The sequence below is a fragment of the Anastrepha ludens genome, chromosome X (genome assembly GCF_028408465.1).
Source record: "Anastrepha ludens isolate Willacy chromosome X, idAnaLude1.1, whole genome shotgun sequence".
In the NCBI taxonomy this organism is placed as follows: Eukaryota; Metazoa; Arthropoda; class Insecta; order Diptera; family Tephritidae; genus Anastrepha; species Anastrepha ludens.
The window spans coordinates 18,897,733-18,922,206 of NC_071503.1; the positions used below are offsets into that span (position 1 = coordinate 18,897,733).

Here is a 24,474-nt window from a genome sequence, read left to right on the forward strand (position 1 = left end):
TTATAAGAATATATTAAAACACAAAAAGACTTAAAAAATAAACTTCAACAATTTAATTTAAACAAAGTAATAAAACAAGAAAAAATGAATGAAGATCTTCAAGCAATTATTCAACCATTAAATCAATCAGTTATTAATGTTCACAATTTAAATGATAGCTTTAAAAATTTAATAGTAGATTTAAATCAATCATATAAAAAAACAATAGATGGACATTCACAAAGTGAACATGTTTCAACGGAGTCGAAACCGTTTGACAATAATATGAATTTACAAACTAATGAATTTAACGAAAAGCAACTATCACCAATTAGAAAAACAAACAAACAAAAATTAGTTGAAAGTACACCAACAACTAGCACATGTTCACGAAGCGAACAGTTGACTCCATCAACATCAAAAGACGCTCTTTTGCGTAGTGCAAATGAAACGTTATCTACACCAGTACAATTTATTTCAGAAAAAATTGGAAATATGGCAATGAAATATTTAAATTTAAATAATTCTGATATGAAATTATGTGACAATATTTTTGGTCTAAGATCTGAAGATGGAAAAGATTTATGGATTGGTAATACTGAAGTAAAAATTAGTAATAATGATATTATTTTAAATAATAAAACTTATAATGGAACAAAAGGGTTATGGGAATTAATAACTTTAAAAGAACCATCAACAGCTGTAACAAATAATGATTTACAAAATTATGAAGAAATTATATTATCAACATATGCTTACATGCAAAATAATGACAAAAGTTCTAAACGTATTAAATCTAGCGTTGGAAATAAATATATGAATTTTATTAGACCAATATTGATTAAAAATAAAATTATAAAAGAAAAAGTAGGATCTGGTTTAAATTCAAAAAATAATCTTTCAAAATCATTAAAAAATTTTAAAATTAAAACTAGTTTACCTACTGAATATGTTCGTTTTGCGAATCGTTCACAATGTGAACGTGTTTATTGGAATGATATTAATGAATTAAAAGATAGATTAAATTTGTTGATAGGCGAGTATAATGCAGGAAATGATAGTCCAGAAATAATATACATAATGAAATTATGAATATTATTGAGGAATTAAGAGAAGAAAATATGTTGACTCTGTCAATGGTTTTCGAAGGAAACATATTGACTGTTTAATTAAATTAAAATTTTTTTTTTTCTAATAAATGGGAATTGATAAGTTTGGACAAAAATCTTTTTCAGAATTAAATTTGTCTAATGAATATTCTCTTAATAGAATAATATCGTTAGAAAATGAAGTTGAAAAAAATCGTTCAAATATTGATCAATCAAAAGAGAGTATTAGTGAATTAGTAGATTTAAATCAACTACTTCAAAAAAAAGTTGCAGAACTAGAAAAGAACATAAATCATAATAAGTCTAATATTATTAATATAATTAAACGAGTAGATGCTATGGAAACATTTCTTAAAGTAATTGCATCAACTATTGAAAAAATTGAAACAGATATTGAAAAAATTGAAACAGATATTGAAAAAAATGAATCAGATATTGAAGAAATTGAAACAAATATTGAAACAGATATTGAATCAGATATTGAAAAAAGTGAATTAAATATTGAATCAGATATTGAAAAAAGTAAACTACAGATTAAAACAAATATAATTGAAAAATAATTAAAAAATTTTACTTATCTAAATGGAAAAAATTAAAAAAATTAAAAAAATATTAATATAAAAAATTAAAAAAAATCTTAATCTAATGTAATTAATAATTTAAATATTTCCTTCAGAAACTGTTGACTTTGTCAATATCAAAATACTTAAAATAATCTAAGTTAATATTAATGTATAGTAGAGAGGGGGTTCGTTTTAGTTACCTACATTTCTTATGTTATAATGTCCCCAGGGTAATTTGTAAGTCTTATTTAACTTATCGTTATCATTATTATTCAATTTTTTATTAAAATAAAACTTATCATCATAGGGTGACAATCCTATTTTATTCTCTTCTGTAGTATATAGTTTATTATCATATGATCTAATATTATGAACAGTTTCATTTTTATTTTCTAAATTAATTAAACAATTCTTATAATCTTCAATTGTTAACTTTTTAATATTATTTTTCTTTATTCCTTTACAAACTTTTTTATCACAAACATCAGTCTTAAATGCATACATTTTACTTCTAAGTCCACAAAATTCTCTAATTGGTATTCCATTATATTCATCTTTAAATTTTCCTGGTACTTTTTTATTAATATTAGATTTTAAATCTTCAATTGGAAAATTATCTATATAATCACTGGTATCATAATTATCTAGATCATCTTTCATTTCAGAATAAATATCAAAATCATCATCAATATGTTTACCTTCAAAATAAAGAATAAATGAATCAGTATCTGTTCCTAATAATTTCATTCTATTACCATATTTAGTTTTCAGTTGTACATACATTTTAAACATTAATAATTTTGATAAATCTAAAATATTTTGACCTCCAAAGATAGGTTTATTTAATTTAATATTTGTATTTTTACCAAACACTACACACATATTATGATCTATTATTTTTCTTGATTGATATGTATTTCTACTTATTAGTTTTCTCATAAGTTTTTCAGTTTTAACTATTCTAACATTAAGTCTATTTCTAACATTTTCCATTTGCTTACCATATACACTATTATTCATAAGTTTGAAAAAATCTTTTTCAAAATCGTTTTTAGCTTCTTTTCTAAGTGTTGTATTTTTTTCAATATAATTTTTTAACCATGCTTCTTGTCTACATTTAATACCTCTATGAATTTTAGTTAAAATTACATCATTATTTAAATATTCTTTTAATAATCTTATATCAATTATATAATTTTTCTTTGGTAACAACGTACACATTAATTTTTTAATTTTATCATTTGGTTTACTACCAATCCCTTTATTAATTAAGTCTGTTTGATTTGGTGATAAATCTTCAAATTGTGGAACATAATGATGAGGTGCTGGAGCATAATCATTATAAAAGTTGTGTAATTCCGGAGGAATACTTATGTCAACTTCTAATGTATATCCAATATCACTATCATCAAAATCTTTATTTAAAATATTATTAATATTACAAAAGTATTTAATTTCATCTTCATTTAACCATTTATGATTGCCAACACTTAATTTTTGTGACATAGCCCATCCATATAAGTTATTTGCATCTAAATATAAAATATAACTTGTTAATTTTTTAGAATCGTATATACCTTTAAGAGAAGCTTCCTCTTTACTTAATTTATAAACTTGTTCTACAATATCATCGTAATAATAACAATTATTAGCTTTAGCATAGTTATGTGCAATTTGCGATATTCCACCTCTAGTTCCACTTTCATAAAATTCATACATATCTTGATCTGTTAATAATTCTAATTTTTGTTTGGTTAATTTTAAAGCAGATGAATTACTTAAATGTGGTGAACTTATATAATGTATAGGATCTAAATTATAATTTTTAAAACATTCTTTTCTAAAATTATCAAATACATCACTTAAAAGTATAACATCTAATTTCAAATACCAGTTATGATAGTCTCTAAATGTTTTACAATTAAAATGTTTCCAAAATTTATTTGCAAATTTATAATCATTAATATTAATATTTCCATTTAATGATGACTTAAAATCTTTATAGTCTGGAAGTGTTGTTATATTAAATTTTTTATAATTGTCAATAAATTCATAAGGATATACGCCTTTTCTAAGTAAATAACATTTATCTTTTAATGATAAATCTTTAAAAATATTATTAAAGTTTTCTAAATGATCAAAATTAATATATTTTATATTTTTAGTATTACAAACTGAACAAATACTACAAGCATATATTTTATTCTCAGTATTTTTACCAACTTTATAAGATACATAATCTATATTTCTTATTTTCTTACATGTTACACAATATATATCATTAACATCTAATAAATTTTTAACAGCTTTATCTAATGAAGTATTTATAAATTCCATTGAATCTATAAATCTTAATTCTATTTTTTCGGCAACTGTATATAATTCTAAATCTGTTGAATTACAATTACGACAAGTGTTTCTTGTCTTTAAATTATATTGATATTTACATTTTTCATTTTTACATTTTAAATATTTATTTTCATCTACAATAACTGTTTTTTTAATTTGTTTAAATTTTTCAGTACTCGTTGCTAGAACACTAGTTTCAGTTTCAGGATGAAATTCATCTAAATATTTTAGAAATAATTTTGAATCATAACCTTTTAAATTATGAATAATAATTGGTAAAAATTTTGGCATCTTTAACTTTAGATTACATTTATTACATAAAGCCATTCTATATTTACCAGTTGCATGGTCATGATCCCAACATTTTTTATTTTCTTCAGAAAATGGAATATCACAAATTTCACAATTGTTAGTATTGTGGCAGCACCGCTGCTCAATCAATTTTATGTCAGTTCGTCAAATAATGTCAACCTTAAAATTCAATGAAAATTTATTCTCTTTTCAACCGGCGACGAGACCACACCATAATTTGATTCAACTTATTTAAGTTCCATTTACTTGTGTATTTAATTGGATATAATAAAAACTCCATATTGGTGACCCCGACGTTTAAAAATAATTTTTTTAAATAATCAACGGAATTCACTCGCAATTTTTTTGGACGAAATTTAACACGCTATCCATAAACGCAATTAAGGAAAAGAAGACCTTATTGCCGCCACGTGGTTTCAACGCGCCGATATTTGCGAGGGTTTGTTCGTCGTATTTTTTCAAGAGGACTTGCATGAGCGATCGTTAGCAGAAATTGTTTGAGGGATCTTTCGTCTGGAAGTCGAATCGTGACAAAATTTTGGAAAGTCTACTTCGTGCATTCAACATGCCTGGAGATAGCGAATCGAGCGGGACTTCACAGTCAAGCAATACATCATACGTGAGTACTGTTAATTCTATGCCTTTACCAGAAATCAGTCGGATTACAATAAAAGCACCGACATTCGTTAAGAAAGAACCGGATTTATTTTTTATACAAATGGAAGCACAATTCATTAACGGTAGCATTACTCGCGACAATTCGAAGTATAATCATGTAATATCTGTTCTCGAACCTGAGTATTTATCAATGGTTTCTGACTTGATTCGTAGTCCTCCCGCGGAAAACAAATATGAATCACTTAAAAACCGTCTAATTAGTGAATACACTCAATCTGATCAAAGGAAACTCAGAGTTTTACTCACTGAAATCGAACTTGGTGATGACAAACCGTCATATTTGCTACGCAAAATGCGTGATTTAGCCAAAAATGCTCTCACCGATGAGGCAATCAAGTCCCTTTGGATTGAACGTTTACCGGAAAACGTTCGTGCCGTCGTGGCAATTTCAAACGACGACCTCAATACCTGTGCTACCTTAGCAGATAAAGTTGTCGAATTGACTGCCCCAAAACTAATTTCGGAGATCAAATCGGATAACACACTCCTTCAATTGAACGCTCGTATCGATGAATTAGCCAAATCTTTTCGCGAATTTAGAGCGAGCAGAAACAATAGTCCAAATAAATCCCAGAAGTCACACAATTCGAGTCGTTCACGTTCCAAATCTCGTAATAAAAGACCGTATTGTCGATTTCATTATCGTTTTGGGGCCATGGCACGCAAGTGTGAACAACCATGCGCATTCAAAAAGCCCGACGATAAAAGTGATGAACATTCAAAAAACTAAATTCCACCTCGTCATTTGCGGTAGACGAAGTGGGTCTGAATTATTCTCGCCGCTTATTTGTCACAGATCGTTCAAATTGCCGCAAATACTTAGTTGACACCGGAGCAGATTTCTCCGTTTTACCTCGAAATTTGTTCAATAAATTAAAAATTCCCGATAGCTATAAACTTTTCGCCGCAAATGGCACACCCATAGCTACTTTCGGTTATTTCACTTCTTCAGTCGACCTTGGACTTCGACGTAATTTCACGTGGTCATTTCTCATCGCCGATGTAGCAAAGCCAATATTAGGTGCAGATTTTCTCAATGAATTTGGCCTCTTAGTTGACATCAAGAACAAGCAATTAATCGATGCGAAAACTAAGTTACGCACCAAATGCAATTCTCAATTAATTCAATATGAAAGAGTCAACACTATTGACGACAACTCGATTTTTAGCGATTTATTGCAACAATTCAAAGATCTTACGCTTCCCCCTACTTTCAATAAAGGTAATAATCTGAAACAAAGTTCAGTCAAACATCAGATTATTACAAGTGGACAACCAGTCTTCTCCCGTGCTCGGCGTCTTAATCCAGAAAAGCTAGCAATAGCAAAAAAGGAATTCGAACTGATGATCAAAGCTGGTATTTGTCAACCAAGCAAAAGTCCTTGGGCAAGCCCCTTGCATATGGTTCAAAAAAAGACAGGACAGTGGCGCCTTTGTGGCGATTATCGCATGCTCAATGCTATCACCACGCCAGATCGATACCCTTTACCTCACATTCAAGATGTGACACACATTTGTGCTAATAAGGAAATTTTCTCAAAGATTGATCTCGTAAGTGCTTACAATCAAATTCCAATTGCCGAAGAAGACAAAGAAAAAACAGCAATTATTACCCCTTTTGGTCTCTTCGAATTCAATGTAATGACATTTCGTTTGAGAAACGCATCTCAAACTTTTCAACGTTTCATGAATAATTTATTCCATGATTTACCTTTCGTAGTAGTCTACATCGACGATATTTGCATCGCCTCTAGAGACACCGAGGAGCACAAAAATCATATACGCTTAGTTTTTGAACGCTTACGCGAAGTAAATATTAAAATCAATCTAGCAAAATGCACCTTCGGTAAAAGCGAAATAAATTTTTTGGGACATTTAATCAAAAAAATGGAAGCATACCACTGTCTGACAAAGTTGAAGTTATCAAAACGTTCAAAAAACCTGAAAAAGCCTTCGAACTCCGACGTTTCATCGCACTTTTGAATTTCTATCGTCGATTTTTACCAAATGCCGCATTTATTCAAGGCAAACTTCAATCTCTTATAAAAGGCAACAAGAAAAAAGATACTTCCCCAATTATTTGGACCGATGAAACCTCTGACGCTTTCGAACAGTGTAAATCTGATATCGCTAACGTCGCATTTTTAGCGCACCCTATTCCAAACGCGAAATTAGTACTTCTAGTCGATGCCAGTAATTTTTCCATTGGAGCAGCTCTTCATCAAGTTTCAAACGATCAGTTGCAACCCCTTAGTTTTTATTCTAAACGAATGACAGACACTCAGAAACGTTACAGTACATACGATCGTGAACTTCTTGCAATTTTTCAAGCAATTAAACATCATCGATTTATGATCGAAGGACGCGAATGCATTGTGTACACTGATCACAAACCACTCATTTTCGCATTTTCTCAAAAACCCGAACAAGCTTCGCCACGCCAATTACAACAATTGGACTTTATTGGTCAAATGACCACGGACATACGCCACATTTCAGGCGAAGACAACATAGTAGCAGATGTCTTATCTAGAATTGAGGAAGTCAGTTGTGACAAATTTTCTTTCGACCTTCTTGCACAGTCACAAATTAATGATCACGAACTGCAACTAATTCTTGATGGAAAATCCAAACATTCTCTCGCTCTGAGCAGAATCTCTCTACCCAATTCACAACTACACTTATATTGTGACACTTCAACAAAAGTTATTAGACCTTTTGTTGTCGAGAACCTCCGTAGACAAGTTTTCAACCTTGTGCACGGGTTGTCACATCCCGGTAAAATAGCTACCATCAAACTTGTAACTGAACGTTACATATGGCCAAATGTCAAATCTGATGTCGCCAAGTGGACAGCGCAATGTATACCTTGTCAAAAGAGTAAAATTCATAAACACAACAAAGCTGCACTGGTTAATTTCAATGTTCCCGATGGTCGTTTTAGACACATCAACATCGATTTGATAGGACCACTCCCTACCAACAACAATTTTCGTTATTGTTTGACGTGTATTGATCGTTTTTCTCGCTGGCCCGTAGCCATTCCCATCGAAAATATGACGGCTGAAACTGTAGCCGAAGCTCTTATTCATGTGTCACAAAGACAAGCGTTGGTATGATTCATTACCTCTGATACTTCTTAGTATTCGATCAACGTTCAAAGCTGACCTTGAAACCTCACCGGCAGAGTTAATTTACGCTACGACGCTAAAATTGCCAGGCGATTTCTTTGATGACAAACCCCTAGTTTCCACATCAGATTTTGTCAACAATCTTAAAAACACTATGAATCAATTAAAACCCATTGTCACGTCTAATCATTCAAATAACAATTTTCACGTGCAAAAAGAACTTTTGAATTGTTCGCATGTATTCATTCGCGATAATTCTGTGCGACCACCATTTAAGCAGCCCTATGATGGCCCATTTAAAGTAGTGAAACATAAAGAAAAACATTTCGACGTTCTGGTAAATGGCAAAGTATCGACAGTATCTCTGGACCGACAGAAAGCCGCAATAATAGACGATGATGCAATTAATGTCAACAAAGAAGATAATAAACAGAAAATTGTACAAAATAGTATTAAGACATCAAATGTAAATTGTAATTCCAAAGAACACATTAATTCTAACAGTGCACCCACGGAAGTTGCAACACGCTCAGGTCGAGTATCAAAAAAACCCGATCGTTTTGTGACTTTCTTAACGTGATTATATGCAATCACTGGTGGGAGAGTATGTGGCAGCACCGCTGCTCAATTAATTTATGACATGTGGCAGCACCGCTGCTCAATCAATTTTATGTCAGTTCGTCAAATAATGTCAACCTTAAAATTCAATGAAAATTTATTCTCTTTTCAACCGGCGACGAGACCACACCATAATTTGATTCAACTTATTTAAGTTCCATTTACTTGTGTATTTAATTGGATATAATAAAAACTCCATAGTATTATCAAACTTTAATATCGATTCTTTATCCTGAATTATATTATTCAATTTTCTTACTTCATAATAATCTTTAGCATATTTTATTAAATTATCTAAGAATGATTTCAATAGCACTTTTCTATTAGAAGTATTCTTTGAAATATATTGTTTGTTATAAGTGTTATAAATACCATAACTATTTGGAATGTGTTCATGAAGTAATATTGTATTTTTACATTTGTCAGATTTTTTTTTATTAATTTTTTCCAAAGTACATTCAAAATCAGCATATAAAGTATATGGATGAAATAGTTCTGCTCCAATAGATTTATATTTTAAAATATTTTCACCCTCTTTAGGTAACTTTATATTTTGTATTATATTATTATCATCTTTTAATAAATAACATGTTTTTATATGTTCTTCTAATTCATCAGATTTTTCAAAATGTTTAAAACATTTATTACAAATATGTAGATGTTCATGCTGATGATGAATTTTACCACTTAAAAATCCAGATAAATTTTTAAGTAGTACAAAGTGAGATTTGTATATTTCTTCTGTAATATTTTCTTCTATATATATAATATTAACATGTTTTTTTGGCAAACCATTAACGAAATAACGAAAAGAGTTACTTTTATACATTAATTGAATTTGGTAATATTCATCATCATTTTTTTCTGAATCATAATGATAAAAATTCATGGTAATATTAAAATAATCTTCTAATTTTTTAACATTTTCTTCATTAATTATAAATGGAAATTCTAAATTTAGATTTTTAAATTTATCATCATTTTCTAAATCTTCAAGATATTTTTTATATTTTGTTGGTCTTTCTGGATGAATTTTTAACACATCTTGATAAATAGAATATAAGATACAATATAAAATACATTTATTATCAGTATTTTTAATATTAACACAATTTCTATTAGTAAATGGAATATATGATCCAGCAAGAATTTGAGACTTATCTCTACTAATATGTGTTTTTACTATTCTAACAAAGCTAGCTGTAGATCCTTTTGTACATTTTTCTGAGAATTTATTATTTATTTCCTCTATCATTAAATAAAATTCTTTTGTATAGTTTAATTTATTAACATAATGTATTTCTGATCTATACCAATATTCATAACTTTCTTTAATTTTATTAGTTTTTTTATCAATAATCACAATATTAACCGCTGTTGCTAAAGACACTTTAAAATTACTATATTTTTTAAAAGCTTTGAAAAAATATTTGAAACAATTTCTTTTTATTGATTCTAAATGTCTTTTAATATTAAATTCTTCATTATTTGTAAACTCTAAATCAGCAACCATATTGTTAAAACATGAACCATTTAATTGTTTTTCTTGAATATCAATAATATCAAAATCATAATCATCAAAATTTTGAAGTATATTTTGAATAACATCATTCTATTAAAACACTTATTATGTTTAATAAACTATTTTTATTTTTATTATACCAATATTTTGGCAATTGAAAAATATGTTTATTTGCTCTAATATATTTTTTTAGATTTTTTAAATTTTTGGATTTCAATTCTTTAATATTAAATGAATTCATTTTTATTTATTTGATATTTTTACTTAATTTTTCCTTATTTATATAGAAAAATTTTTTTTAAATATTTTGAATTATCGCCAATAAATAATATTTAAATATTAAATATGATGTGGTGTGATGTAAATTAGAAATTAATTTCGTTACTTTATAATAAATTGTTAATTATTTTCTTTATTATTAATATATTTAATATGAAATTGAGAATTACAATGACGTTTTTTATGTGATACTGTATACCACATTCCACATTCACACTTTAATCTTTCAAATCTTGATGGTAATGAGTTATAATATGCAATTTTTTGATTGTAACAGTTTTTACAATATCTCTTATTCGAAATAAAATTAGAAATAGGTTTCTCTTCTAAACATGAAAAACATATTTTTTTACCATCTATAATAGACAAACATATTCTTTCACCATTTACCATTTTATGATATAATCTTTGTTTTGGTATGTTTCCTTCGGAAACTGTTTCCTGCAGAATCATAATTTCAATCATTATTTCCAATTTATTAACAAACATTTTTTTTAAATTTATGTTAACTTTGTTAACTATTTTCTTCGAAAATATCAATTTACATTTCTAATATTTAATCTTATACTAATTTTTTCTTTTCTAAAATCAATTAAATTATTATCCTGATCAACTATATAAATAGTTATATTTCTAATAGTATTTGTATTTACTGGATAGTATATTAAATTTCTAGGTATTTCATTTATTTTTTCACCAGGTTTATCATTAATAAAAAATTCATGAAAAATATTTGTTTGTTTATTATTTTCATAACTACCTCCTACAATATTACATTTTATTCTAATAGAATTAATATTCATAATATTTACTGGTAAATCAGATGATACTAATGTATTAGGTTGAATAATTTGTTCACTAAATCCTAGTAATGAAGCTATTGAATTTTTTTGTGTAAAATCAATAATATAATTACTTTTAATTTCAACTTTTAATGTTGTCATATTTGGTTTAATAGTAATACCCTTTATTTTCTCTTTTATAAAATTGCTTATATCATTTATTTCATATGAACCAGTTGGGAATGTAATTATTTTGTTAACACTGTTAATTGTATGTAAATTATCTTGTGAATCATTTCCTTCGAAAATATAATGTAAAATATTATTTTTTAATTTTTCAGATATATTCGGTATAGAATTATAAGTAGAAAAATTAAGCAAACATATTTCAAAATCATGTTTATTATCTAAAATTATTGGTTCATCAAAATTACATGAAATTATTGAAGTATTTCCATCTAATGATATAGTCGGCATTATTTAATTAAGTAAAAATTTTAAACATAGATGACCACAAATTATTTCATTTATTTCTTGATCAATATTATTATTAAAAATTACAGTATTTTCATTAGTTTTGAAATATTTCTCTATTAATATTGGTAATTTATTTATAGCAAAGGAATCATAGTAAAAAATATGATTATTATATTTTTTATATGCTACCCAGTGTGTACCATTACCATTATTATTATCTAAATTTATTATTCCACATTCTATATCTTTTATCTTTTTTGGTAATCTATCTTTCATGAATACACCTCTAAAATTTGCTATATTAAATTTTCTATATTAGCATATTTTTTTAAATCATAATTACTTAATGGTTTAATTGGAATTAATTCAAAATCAAATTTTTTTTAAGTAACATACCATTACCAGATTTTTTAAGTAGCATACCATTACCAGATTTTATATTTTTTTCTTCTAATGCTTTATTATGACGAATTTTTTCTTCTAATAATTTATCGTTAGTTTTTTTATCATTATATGCTCTATATAATGTTGTTCCTGCAGTAACTGCAGCTCCTATTGCTGGAATAAATGGTAATAGTGCTGGTAAAAATCCACCAATTTTTTCATTATTAAAACTTTGTAACTGGGACATAGATAATTTTAATATAAAAATTTTAAAAGTAGTTTTATTATTATCTAAATGTTTTTTTATAGAATTAATTTGTTTTCTAGTTAATGGTAAATATGTTTCATTCATTACACTTTCTTTAGTTCTTTGTAATTGAATTGGTTCTAATTTTATAGTAATATCTGTTTTATTTTTCATAGCATCATAAACTTGTTTTTGTTGATCTTCATTTAGAGATATTGGATATTTAATGTATCGTCCACATTTTGGAATAAAATAAATTTTATCTTTATTCTCATTTTTATTATATTCACTTTGTGAATCGTTAACAGAGTCAACATTTATCAATTCTTCAGTTGATGAATTGTGAGTTGTCAAACCCATACCCATTTTTCTTTTAAATTTCATAGCATTAGTAGTTAAATATGCATTTACTTTTTCTGATAAACTACCATCTTTTGCTGAAACTCTTGACCATGCTTTATCTTCTAAAATTTTATCAGCTTCATGTCTTTTCTTTATATCGTTACTTTTAGAATATGCAATATTATGTTCTTTAGCTGCTTCATCTAATTTATTAATTGGATGTATATCTTTTTCAAGTTTTAATTCAAGATTAGTACCAGGTCCTAAATAATTATATCCTGGAGAATGTAATTCAAATGGAAGATTATTTATAAGATTATTTATAATACCACTACCATAATATCGTACCATTTATTATAATAGAAAATGTGATGTATTTATTTATTTATTTGGATAATTATTAATCATGAACTGAAGGTAAACTTGAAATATCATCATCAACTTTTTTATTAATATTAGACAATTCGTTTTTATTTTTCTTATTTATTTTAGTTACATTCTTTAAAAATCCCTCTGTTAAACTATTTGATTTAGTCTGTCGAGAATTGTCTTCTTTTGTCGAGAATTGTCTTCATTTTTAGTGTTTTTGCCAATAATTTCAATACCAAGTAATTTAAGTCCATTATTAAGAGAATCGCGTGAAATATGATTTTGTTCGCAAAATTTTACTTTAGTTAATTTTAAAGTACTAGCTTGTTCTAAATAATTAATAGCTAAATTTCTTTCTCTAATTTGTTTAAGTTCATTAGCATTTTTTGGAATATGAATATTTTTTGAATTTCTAAAACTTTTTGTTTTCCCTTGTAGTGATACAAGTGGTGAAACAGTTTTAGTAGAAGGGCTTGGATGATTGTATAAATTAGTTATATTCTTATACATTTTATTCATTTTTAATTTATTTATGAAACAATTTTTTAAAATAATTATACTTTTCTTAGTGTTTCAATATAAAAAAATATTAAAATTTTTTATTATAATAAATGTCGAATATACATACAATTGAAGAATTTAAAACAAATACTGATGTGCCTATCTTGAAATTAAGAGGATCTAGTATAAAACTATTAAATAAAGAAGAAATAGAAAAAGAGGTTAAACAAACACAAGAATTTATTAGGCAACATAAGTCTCAGTTTAATAATAGAAGTGGTTTTGTTCACTGTTTAAATGATGCACTTAAAAATAATGATCATGTATGGCATGAATATGCTGTTTGTATTATGAAAAGTGTTAAAAATATTAAAGATTATAATATTGAATTACATTCAGAATCAAATAAAATATTAGTAAATGAATTATTAAATGAGAAAGCTATATTAGAATTTAGTTTAATGAGTTATGAAGAGATTATTGGCAAATTAAATGATGATATGTATGAGTTACAAGTAAATTATGATATTCTTGAATCAGAACATAATAACCTTATAAATAGCATTGAAAAAGAAAATGCTGCATTAGCTGAAAAATATAAAAACAATTTTATTAAAAGACAAAAAGCTATTGAAGAATCTAAAACAATGAAGATTGGACTAGTAAATAAAAAAATTACAACACAAAAACTCAATGATTTATTGAAAAGTGTAAGTAAAATGAAATAAAAAAAAATATTGTTAATAAATGAATACTTGTGTTAATATTATTCCATATCAAAATAATTGTATATCACAGTTATACATAATTGATGCTAATAATAAATATAATGGAGGATGTAGATGTGTCATAATGGATCCGTCTTTATTATTGGGAGGCTGAATTAGTTTTAAAGGTGACACACAGATGGCGCTATTTATCACTTTATCGCGTTGGCAATACTGAATATATATTCATGATAAAGCCTCATCCCTAGGCTTTGTTTATCAGTATCTGTCATTTCGCTGAAGTATAAACAACGCAGTGTTTTCGTGCTCCGAGTATGTCAACTTTCGTGCCGTCGAAACGCAATTTGTGGGAAGCTTTGCTTTTCTGCTTCAATTTGAAAAAAAAATACAGCCCAAGCCCGTGAATTGCTGCAGGAGGCCTACCCAGACCTTACTCCGTCGATTTCAACATGTGAGTACTGGTTTCGACGATTCAAAAGTGGTGATTTTCACACCGAAGACAAGGAGCGTCTTGGCCAGCCCAAAAAGTTCGAGGACGCGGAATTGGGGGAATTGGTAAACGAGGACTCGTGCCAAACCCAAGAAGAGCTTGCTGAATCATTGGGCGTTGATAAATCAACCGTTTGCAAGCGTCTAAAAGCGATGGGAATGATCCAAAAGCAAGGACATTGGGTCCCGTACGAGTTGAAGCTGCGCGACGTCGAACGGCGACTTTTTACGTGCGAATTGCTGATCGAGCGACAAAATCGGAAGGGTTTTTTGCATCGGGTGGTGACTGGCGACGAAAAGTGGATCCACTACGATAACCCAAAACGCAAAAAATCATGGGGTTTGCCCGGCCACGCATCAACGTCGATGGCCAAGCAGAATATTCACGGCAAGAAAATCATGCTCTGCATTTGGTGGGATCAGGTCGGCGTCATATATCTTGAGCTGCTCCAACCGGGCGAAACAATCACGGGGGATCGTTACCGACTGCAATTGATGCGTTTAAGCCGGGCATTGAAAGAAAAACGGCCGGAAACGGTAAAAAGGCACGACAAGGTTATTTTGCAAAATGACAACGCTCGGCCGCATGTTGCTCAACCTGTCAAAAAATACCTTGGAACGCTTGGCTGGGAAGTGTTACCCCACCCGCCGTATAGTCCAGACATAGCTCCCTCCGATTATCATTTGTTCCGGCATATGAGTCTCGATTTGGCGGACCAGCGGTTCTCCTCGTACGAGGCTACCAAAATATGGGTTGAGTCATGGATAGCCAAGCAGCGGCCAGAATTTTGGAGAAACGGCATCCGGAAATTGCCCGAAAGATGGGCGAAAGTTGTAGCTAGCGATGGCCAATACTTCGAATAAAATATTTTGTACCGTTTTTCCACAATAAAGCCCCAAATCTTCGAAAAAAACCTTTAAAACTAATTCAACCTCCCAATAAAATTAATTTCTATTGTAATTTTTATTGTAATTGCAATTCTTATATTTTATGCAATATATTTAGATACACAAAAAAGGGTAATTGAAAATGAATGTAAAAAGATTAACAAAAAAAAAAATATTAAAAATATTTAGGATTTTTTCTATTGCATTAAATGAATAATTGTAAAAACAATTTTGATAAAAATAATCAATTATCAAAAATAGATTTTATTATTTCAAATGGAATATATAAAATAATGCAAAATGAATACATTTCAATGGTACTAATTATTATTTTATTAATAATGTTTTTTTATAATTTGATAAGACAATTGCAAGACTACAATTATTTTAAACATAGGTTTCGACCTAGTCAAAACATATTAGTAAATTTTTAATAATATTTTTTAGTTAAATAAATGAAAGAAGAAAAAGGTATCGAATCTTATGACTTTTATGAACATTTGCCATCTAATTCTACACTATTAAATGAATATGGAAGACCAATAGAAATAAATATTAATAATCAAGACATTAAAACGTTACCATCAAAAAGTTTACTTTATATTAGAGGTCAAATTATTGCTAAAGATAAAGATGGTAAAATATTAGATAAACTTAATCCTGATAAAATAAATTTTGTGAATAATGGTATAATAAATCTGTTTAGTAAAATTACATATTTTATTAATTCAGTTGAAATTGATAAAATTGAAAATCCTGGAATAACAACAACAATTAAAGGCTTAGCATCATTTTCTAATGATTTATCATTAAATAATGCTGGTTGGCAAATTGTAAATAAAGGTAGTGTTTGTAATAAGAAAGGTTATTTTTCTGTTAGCATTCCATTATGTATATTAGTTGGGTTTTTTGATGATTACAAAAATTTCATTTTTAGAATTAATCAAAAATTAGAATTAATAAGATCAAATGATGATACAAATTGTTTAATTATTGATAGTAGTTTAAGTGATCATACTTTTTCTATTGATATTAATCAAATTATATGGAGAATGCCTCATGTTAAATTTTCAGTTGAAGTTGATCATGAAATTAATAAAAAAATTTCAAATAATACAAACTTTCAAATGTATTTTAGAAATTGGAGATACTGTTGTACTACTGCAATTCCAGCTGTAAAGACTTATACCTGGAATATAACATCATCTAGTGCTAAACCTAGATATTTTCTTATTGCATTTCAAACATTAAGAAATCAGAATAATTATAAAGACAATAGTAAATTTGACCATTGTAATTTAGAAAATGTTGTAGTTAAATTAAATACAAATAGATATCCAAACTATGATATGCAACTATCTATTAATCAAAATAAATTTGATACATTATATAATATGTTTCTAGATTTTAAAAATTCATATTATGGTTCTAGTGTAAATAATTTACCAATAGTTAATTATGATACATTTTTAAAAGAATATCCAATAATATGCATTGATACATCTAAACAGAACGAGGTAATTAAAGAGGCTGCTATTGATATTAAAATTGAATTTAAATGGACAGAAGATTTTCCATCAAATACAGTCGTTCACTGTTTAATTATTAGTGATTATAGTTATTCATATAATCCACTAACAAATCAAGTGATGCATGTTTGACTTGTTTTTTTAAATTTTTATAAAATTAAAATTAACTAAAAATTAATTGAAATAAATATGTAATTAATTATATTAATAGATTAAAAAAATTTATCTAAAATTCTAAATTATGGATGGTCATTTAAAAGTTACTAAATTAGATAATAAAATTAAATTAACTATTCAAAATTTTGATACTCATAAACCAATAAAAAGATTAAATGAAATATTTCCGAATATTATTAGAGCAATTATTTGTGGACCAAGTAATTGCGGAAAAACAAATGTATTATTAAATATATTATCAAAGATTTATTATTCTGATATAATAATTTGTTCAAAAACTTGTTATCAAGAAAAATATAAATTTTTAGAAGATATGATAATTCAATTCAATAAATTGTGTGTTAAAAATGATTTGGAATCTAAAGATATAAAATGTTTATCAATTCAATCTTTACCAACACCTGAAAATATTAAACAATATTCTGTAATAATATTTGATGATATCTCTACAGAACAACAAGATAATATTTCCAATTATTTTGCTTATGGTAGACACAATAACATTTCTTGTTTATATTTATGTCAAACATATTCAAAAATACCTAAACAATTGATAAGAGATAATGCAAACTATATAATTTTATTTAAACAAGATAAGACTAATCTGAAACACATATTTAATGACCATTGTAATGATATTGATTATGATATTTTAAAAAATATGTGTATTCAATGTTGGAAAGAACAGTTTGGATTTTTAGTAATAGACAAAGAACAAGATACAAATGATGGTAGATATAAAAAAATGTTTGAATTTTTGTTTGAATAAGATTTTTATTTTTTATTATTTCCATTTATTTTGGAAATCTTTATATTTTTCATTTTTTTCATCAAAAACTATATCTAATATTTTTCTATATTTATATAATCCATCAATGGTGGGCAGCAGATTTACTAATTATGACAACAGTTAATGTTAGAATTAATAGAGGATACAAATATATGCTTAATGTAATTGATACATTTTCTAAATTTGCTTATATAGAACCATTAAAAAAGAAAGATGGAAAAACAACTTCTGAAGCATTTTTAAATATTATTAAAAAAGCAGGTTGTGCACCAAAATTACTTCATACAGATTCTGGTAAAGAATTTTTAAATAAACATTTCCAAGAAGTTTTAGATAAATACAATATTAACATGTATCAAACATTTAGTGAAAAGAAATCATCAATTGTAGAAAGATTTAATAGAACCATTAATGAAAAACTAAAAATACGATTTGAAATTCAGAAAAATACTAATTGGATTGATGTAATTGATAAAATATTATATGAATATAATTACAAAGATGTACATAGAACTATTGGTATGAAACCTTGTGAAGTAAATGAAAAAAATGAACAATTAATTTTTGATAATTGTTTTAAAATTAACAGAAACAATTTAGAAAAACCAGTTTTTAAAATTGGAGAAAAAGTAAGAATTCAATCACATAAAAAACAATTTGAAAACAAATATAAAAATAATTGGACTCGAGAAATATTTTATATTAGTAAAATTTATCCATCTAATCCAATAACATATTTAATAAGAGATTTAAATTATGAACCAATATTGGGTAAATTTTATAAATTTGAACTTCAAAGAGTTCAAATTTAAAGTTTCAATTTTTTTTTGCGTCTACCCTCTTCTAACGCTAAATACTTACTGCACTTGTAACCATGTTTGACAAAGTCAAACGGTTTCGACAGAGTCGAAACATGTGTTGATGCATAAAAGCTTAATTGAATATTCTAGATCAAATATTATGCTTATCTTACAATTAAGCTTGCTTTGATATAAAAGCATTGATATAAAAGCTTTGATATATTAACTCTGTCAATGGTATAAAGCTTATTCTATTTATAGATTGTGAGCAGTGTTGATAAGATCAACTGTGAAACATACTACTCAACTATAATTACATTACTTCAGAATATACGGTTTAGATGAGTTGGTTAAGCAGTTGGAATTATAACAATAATTTTGTTGCCAGTTCATCGTTTTTTTTTGAAAGGTACTTTAAAAAATAAATGTATCCTTTTTTGTTTTTTTTTTTTTTGAATAGATTACTTTAAATATTTTGTAATCAATATTTAAAATTATCAATCAATAATAATCGACCCAACTCAAAATTTTAACTGTACCAACCTAAATATTGATTACGAGTACTTCAAAAATAGATATCTTTAATATCTTAAAAATATTAACTACGAGTAACTATAATTTAGGGTTGGTACCTTAATAGTGTACCAACCCTAAATATTGATTACGAGTACATCAAAAATAGATATCTTTAATATCTTAAAAATATTAACTACGAGTAACTATAATTTAAGGTTGGACTCATCGACCCAACTAAAAATTTTTAACTTTTTTTTGAGATAATATAAGCTAAAAAAATGAGTTAAATGTTAAAAAATGTTAAAATTTTGAGTAACTGTAAGTTAAAAAAATGAGTTAAATGGTAAAAATGTTAAAATTTTGAGTTAAAATGATAATAAATGTTAAAATTTTAACATTTTTGATATTGTCCTGTAGTCCGGAATATACATACTACTTATGGGTTTCTAAAATTATGTTTTCTTATTCTTGTTCATTGGTAACGTCCTGCAGCTGCTTTTAGGTGTATCGGGCTTTGTAGTTTATGAACTGAAGTTCGTAAATGTTTTGGATTTTGCCTATTATTCTTTCGGGTGCTTGAATTCCGTTTATTACTGATGGAATGATGGATCGTCTGAAAATTATGGTTCTACTACTATGTGTTGGTGGTAGCCAGGGAATATTATCTTGAATTGGTAGCTAGAAGATTCTTCTTGCTTAAAGAAAAGTTGATTTTTAAAAACGTTAATGGGTGCTTCTGTCGAGGGTATGAGATTTTGATTGGAACTTTCGTTACTGTGAATGGTGGGAGTGAGAGAATTTACTTCTGTGGGTAAACGTGACAGCGTATCAGCGACCACGTTGGTTTTTCCGGGTTTGTATATTAAATGATAGTTGTATTCTTCTAGTATCGCTTTCCAGCGCTTCATCTTGCTATTGGTATTTTTGCTACTAAGAGCGTAGGTTAAAGGTTGGTGATCGGTATAAATTATTATTTTTTTAGAGCCATATAAGTAGTTCCTGAGAGAGTTGAGTGACCATATTATAGCCAGCATCTCCTTCTCATTAGCTGCATAATTCTCTTCTGTTTTTGAGAGGGTCCTAGAGATGAATGTTATTGGTCTATTTTCTTGTGATCGGACTGCTCCTAACGCAAAATTTGAGGCATCAGTTGTAAGTTCGAAAGGTTTTTCAAAATTTGGGTGAGCTAACAGTACTTCTTAGGAAATGAGAGAATTTTTTACTTTGTTGAATAATTCGACTGCGTCTTTATCAAGGGTGATTGGGGTATTTTTGGAAACATTTTTTGAAATATATCCTGCATCGTTTCGTAGAAGATTTGTCCGAGGTTTTGCGATTTTCGCGTAATCTCTAATGAATCCTGCCATTCCAAGGAATGATCGTAATTGTTTCAGATTTTTTGGAGGGGGCATTATTGCTATTGCAGATACTTTAGTTTCATTCGTTCTTATTCCTTCTATACCTACGACATATCCTAAGAATTCTAATTCTTGTTTCAGAAACTCGCATTTGTCCAATTGGATCTTCATGTTTGCGGACTCTAGAGTCTGAAATACAATTTTTAGATTGAAGTGTTCGAGTGTGTTCGTTCTCGTCTTTGCCGAATATGATAATATCATCGATGTAGACATAACATCGTTTACCTATGTGTTGTCTCAAGATATCATCAAGGGCTCTTTGGAAAGTAGAGGGGCATTTTTCAACCCAAAAGGCAAACGCACGAACTCATATTTTCCATTGTCTTTCTGCATCAGATTCTTTAAGGAGATTTGATGAAATCCGCTCTTGAGATCGATTGTTGAGAAATACCTCTTCTTGCCAAGATTAGCAAGGCCTTGATTTATTTCGGGAATGGGATACTTATCGGCAATTGTAACAGCGTTTAGCTTGCGGTAATCTATTACCATTCGGAATGGTTTACTTCCTGAAGAATCAGGTCTTTTGTCAACAATCCAGACAGGTGAATTATAAGGAGATTTGGACGGTCTAATAACGCCATTCATGAGAAGCTCTTCAACCTGTTTTTCGACCTCTTCTTTAAGGGCCATTGGATACTTACCCCTATCCAATGGAGCAAATTGGGCTATCTGTAGTTGGACGAATTTCGCCTTTGACAAGAGTAGTATAGGTGAGCTTTTCGTCTGGTTCGGAGAACAGACGTGGGCATTGCCTTACAAGGTTGTGTAGCTTTTTTTGTTGCTCCACAGAAAGATGTGTTAGCCGTAAATTTATATTGTTAACGTCGCGTGAAGCTTTTTGCTTTAAAGGTATTTTCAGGTTTGGGTAAATGGTCATGTAATTTCTATCGGTGTGTATTATTGTTTTTAGCTGCCTTAAGATATCGTTACCGATGATACCATGAAATGTTTCCAGAGCGGGCAAGATATAAAATTTTAATTTTTCTGTTTCTGGGCCAAAAATATTGACATAAGTATGATGGGTTATTTCTATATTGCCTGCCACTGAATTAATAAGAAAGGGTTTTTCGTTGGGTATTGGATTTCGTATACGAGTGGATTGGATATAATTTTTATTTGATCCTGTATCAATCAGGAAATTCAAAATGTCCCCATTTTTTGCCATATATTCGAAATATGGAAGCGAGATTAATTAGAGAAAATTAATTAGAGATTAATTAAAAAAATAGACATTGTCAGTGGTATATCCGTCGTCTGTGTTTCCTTGTACCTCGCACAATTTCTGCTCGTAACTATTTTCGCTATCGTCATTAGTGAATAATTGATTCGGGTCGACATCAAATTCTTCTGTAGCTTCTTTATCCCTGTCCTCATATGTAATATCGGTATCCGTATAATACGTTCGTTGCACTTTGTTGGGGGGTTGCGTTTGCTGAGTCATTGTTCTTTTTTGAGGAAAGTGATTTTGTTGATAGTTTGGTCTGTTTTGGTAGTTTACTTGACGAGTCTGTATTGACTGGTCAATATCCATGGGTACAGGTGGTTTCGGTGGGAAATTTGGTCGGTTATTGAAGGAGTTTCCTTGAAAGAAGTTAGGTGGTTGTGTCCTGAATTGGTAATTATTCGGTCTACCTTGGACATAGTTCGTACGGAATGTCATGTTATCTAACTTCTGGCACAAATGTAGTGCCTGAGATAATGTTGCTGGTTCGCGTATGCTGAGGAGCCGAGGTAAGTCTCCATTTAGCCCGCGAATGAAAGTATCGAGAGCCTTCTCACGATACGAGCTTGTCATTGCATAAATAGTCTCTTCACTTGTATCTTGACATGCAATTTTGTCTAGAATTAGTGAAAGGAGCTGATATACCTTTTGGTAAAAGGTGGGAATACTATCGTGGCGTTGAGCCAAAGTTGTCATTTGGTACTCCAAAGTACCGATATCCCGTTTATCCGAGTAATGCATCATTAGGCATTTAAGGATTTTTCCCCAGTCTAACGGAGTTCTGTAAGACTCCAATGCAGTGTCGGCATCGTCAACAATTTTGTGTCTAACCGTATGCAATATTGCGAAATATTTCGGCGTATCTTTTAAACTTTCGTAAGCCTTAAATATTCGATCTACGGTCTTTTTCCAAGAGTTGAATTCTCCTGGTCGTCCAGAGAATTCTCTAAGGCATTTGACCATGTCAGGGATTTTGTCTAATTGGCTGACATTGTTCGCGTTTAAGGCTATTTACTGGTCCCTGTCGTCTGGAATATTAGACCTGGTCAATTGGTTTAAGACCAATTGTGCTACCTCTTTAATAAATTCTGGATTCATCTGTTGATTTGTAAGTGTAAAGATGTACGTGGAATTTGAAGTATTCGATGCCTGTTGGTCATGTCCGTGATTAGTCGCTTGATTACCGATCCTAAGTCTTTGAATTTGTTCGATAATTTCGTCCGCTTTTTTTGTCATTGTGATTTGTTTCGGATTCTTAAACAAAATTTAAAGATTTTTCGTAGTTGGATTTTTTAAATATAATATAAGAGCTTAAATTATTGATATGCGATTTGCTTTAATCACATTTACTTGTTTTTCTTTTTTCTAATTTCCTTTTACTTCTTCAATTTAATATTTTTACTTCATATATTTGTTTTTCTTCGAGAAAAAGAATTTGTTTAATTCTCCCTAACTTTTGGTTACGTAATTTTCTTTTCTTTAAATTTGCAGCATTTTTTCAATTATTTTGCATTTGACTTCCTTGAAAACATTTAATTTATTTTTCTTAAATTTCGTTTACTTAATTTTCTTTCTGCTAAATTCTCAGTATTTTTTTAAATATAAGAGTTTAAATTATTTAAAAAAAAATTTCATTTAATTTTTTTTAAATATTTTTTTACTTTTCTTTTCACTAAATACAATTTTTCATTTAATTTTTTTTTGAAATTGGTTTGCTTAAATATTTTCACTAAATACAATTTTTACTTAATTTTTCTGAAATTTGTACTCAGGATCTTCTGCACTTCTTGCTTCCTTAGTGCCTTGCGTGTAGCCGCTTTGGTGTTTATATCTTATTAGACGCACTATGTGGTTTTTATTTTATAAAACACACGCGTAACCGTACTTTTTATTTTCCGGTTATTTACAACGCACGCTGCTCCGTCCTGTCACGGCCGCGAGTTAAAACTCCGAAAGTTTTTAAAGTAAAAAAAATATAAATTTTGTTTAGAAAGCTATGCCTCTTAATTATTTGACTGTCTAAAACGAAGTGACAATTTTATTTTCTTAAAACTAAAACTAAAGCTAAAGTTTTATTAGCGCGAAGTCGTTACCTCTGCTACCGTTTCAAGGGCAAGCGCGAGTGCATTACCTACGGATGCGAATGCAATTTGATTCTAAGGAATTTGTGCTTGCCGACGTTGTGTCAGCAAAAAGCGTGGGACACGATATTTATTTTTGTGTATTTTGAATTTGTTTCGTGTTAACATGTATACTCATCAACTACACTATTAAT

General features: G+C 28.5%; 1 protein-coding gene across 1 annotated transcript; it reads left to right on the plus strand.

Annotated features, from left to right (window-relative positions):
• The first annotated feature begins 4,877 nt into the window (after window positions 1–4,877).
• Window positions 4,878–8,109, plus strand: LOC128869799 (uncharacterized protein K02A2.6-like). Its single transcript, XM_054112397.1, has 3 exons — window positions 4,878–5,697; window positions 5,745–6,836; window positions 7,322–8,109. The coding sequence occupies exons 1-3, from the start codon at window positions 4,878–4,880 to the stop codon at window positions 8,107–8,109; spliced, it is 2,700 nt and encodes an 899-aa protein (XP_053968372.1).
• The last annotated feature ends 16,365 nt before the right edge of the window (window positions 8,110–24,474 follow it).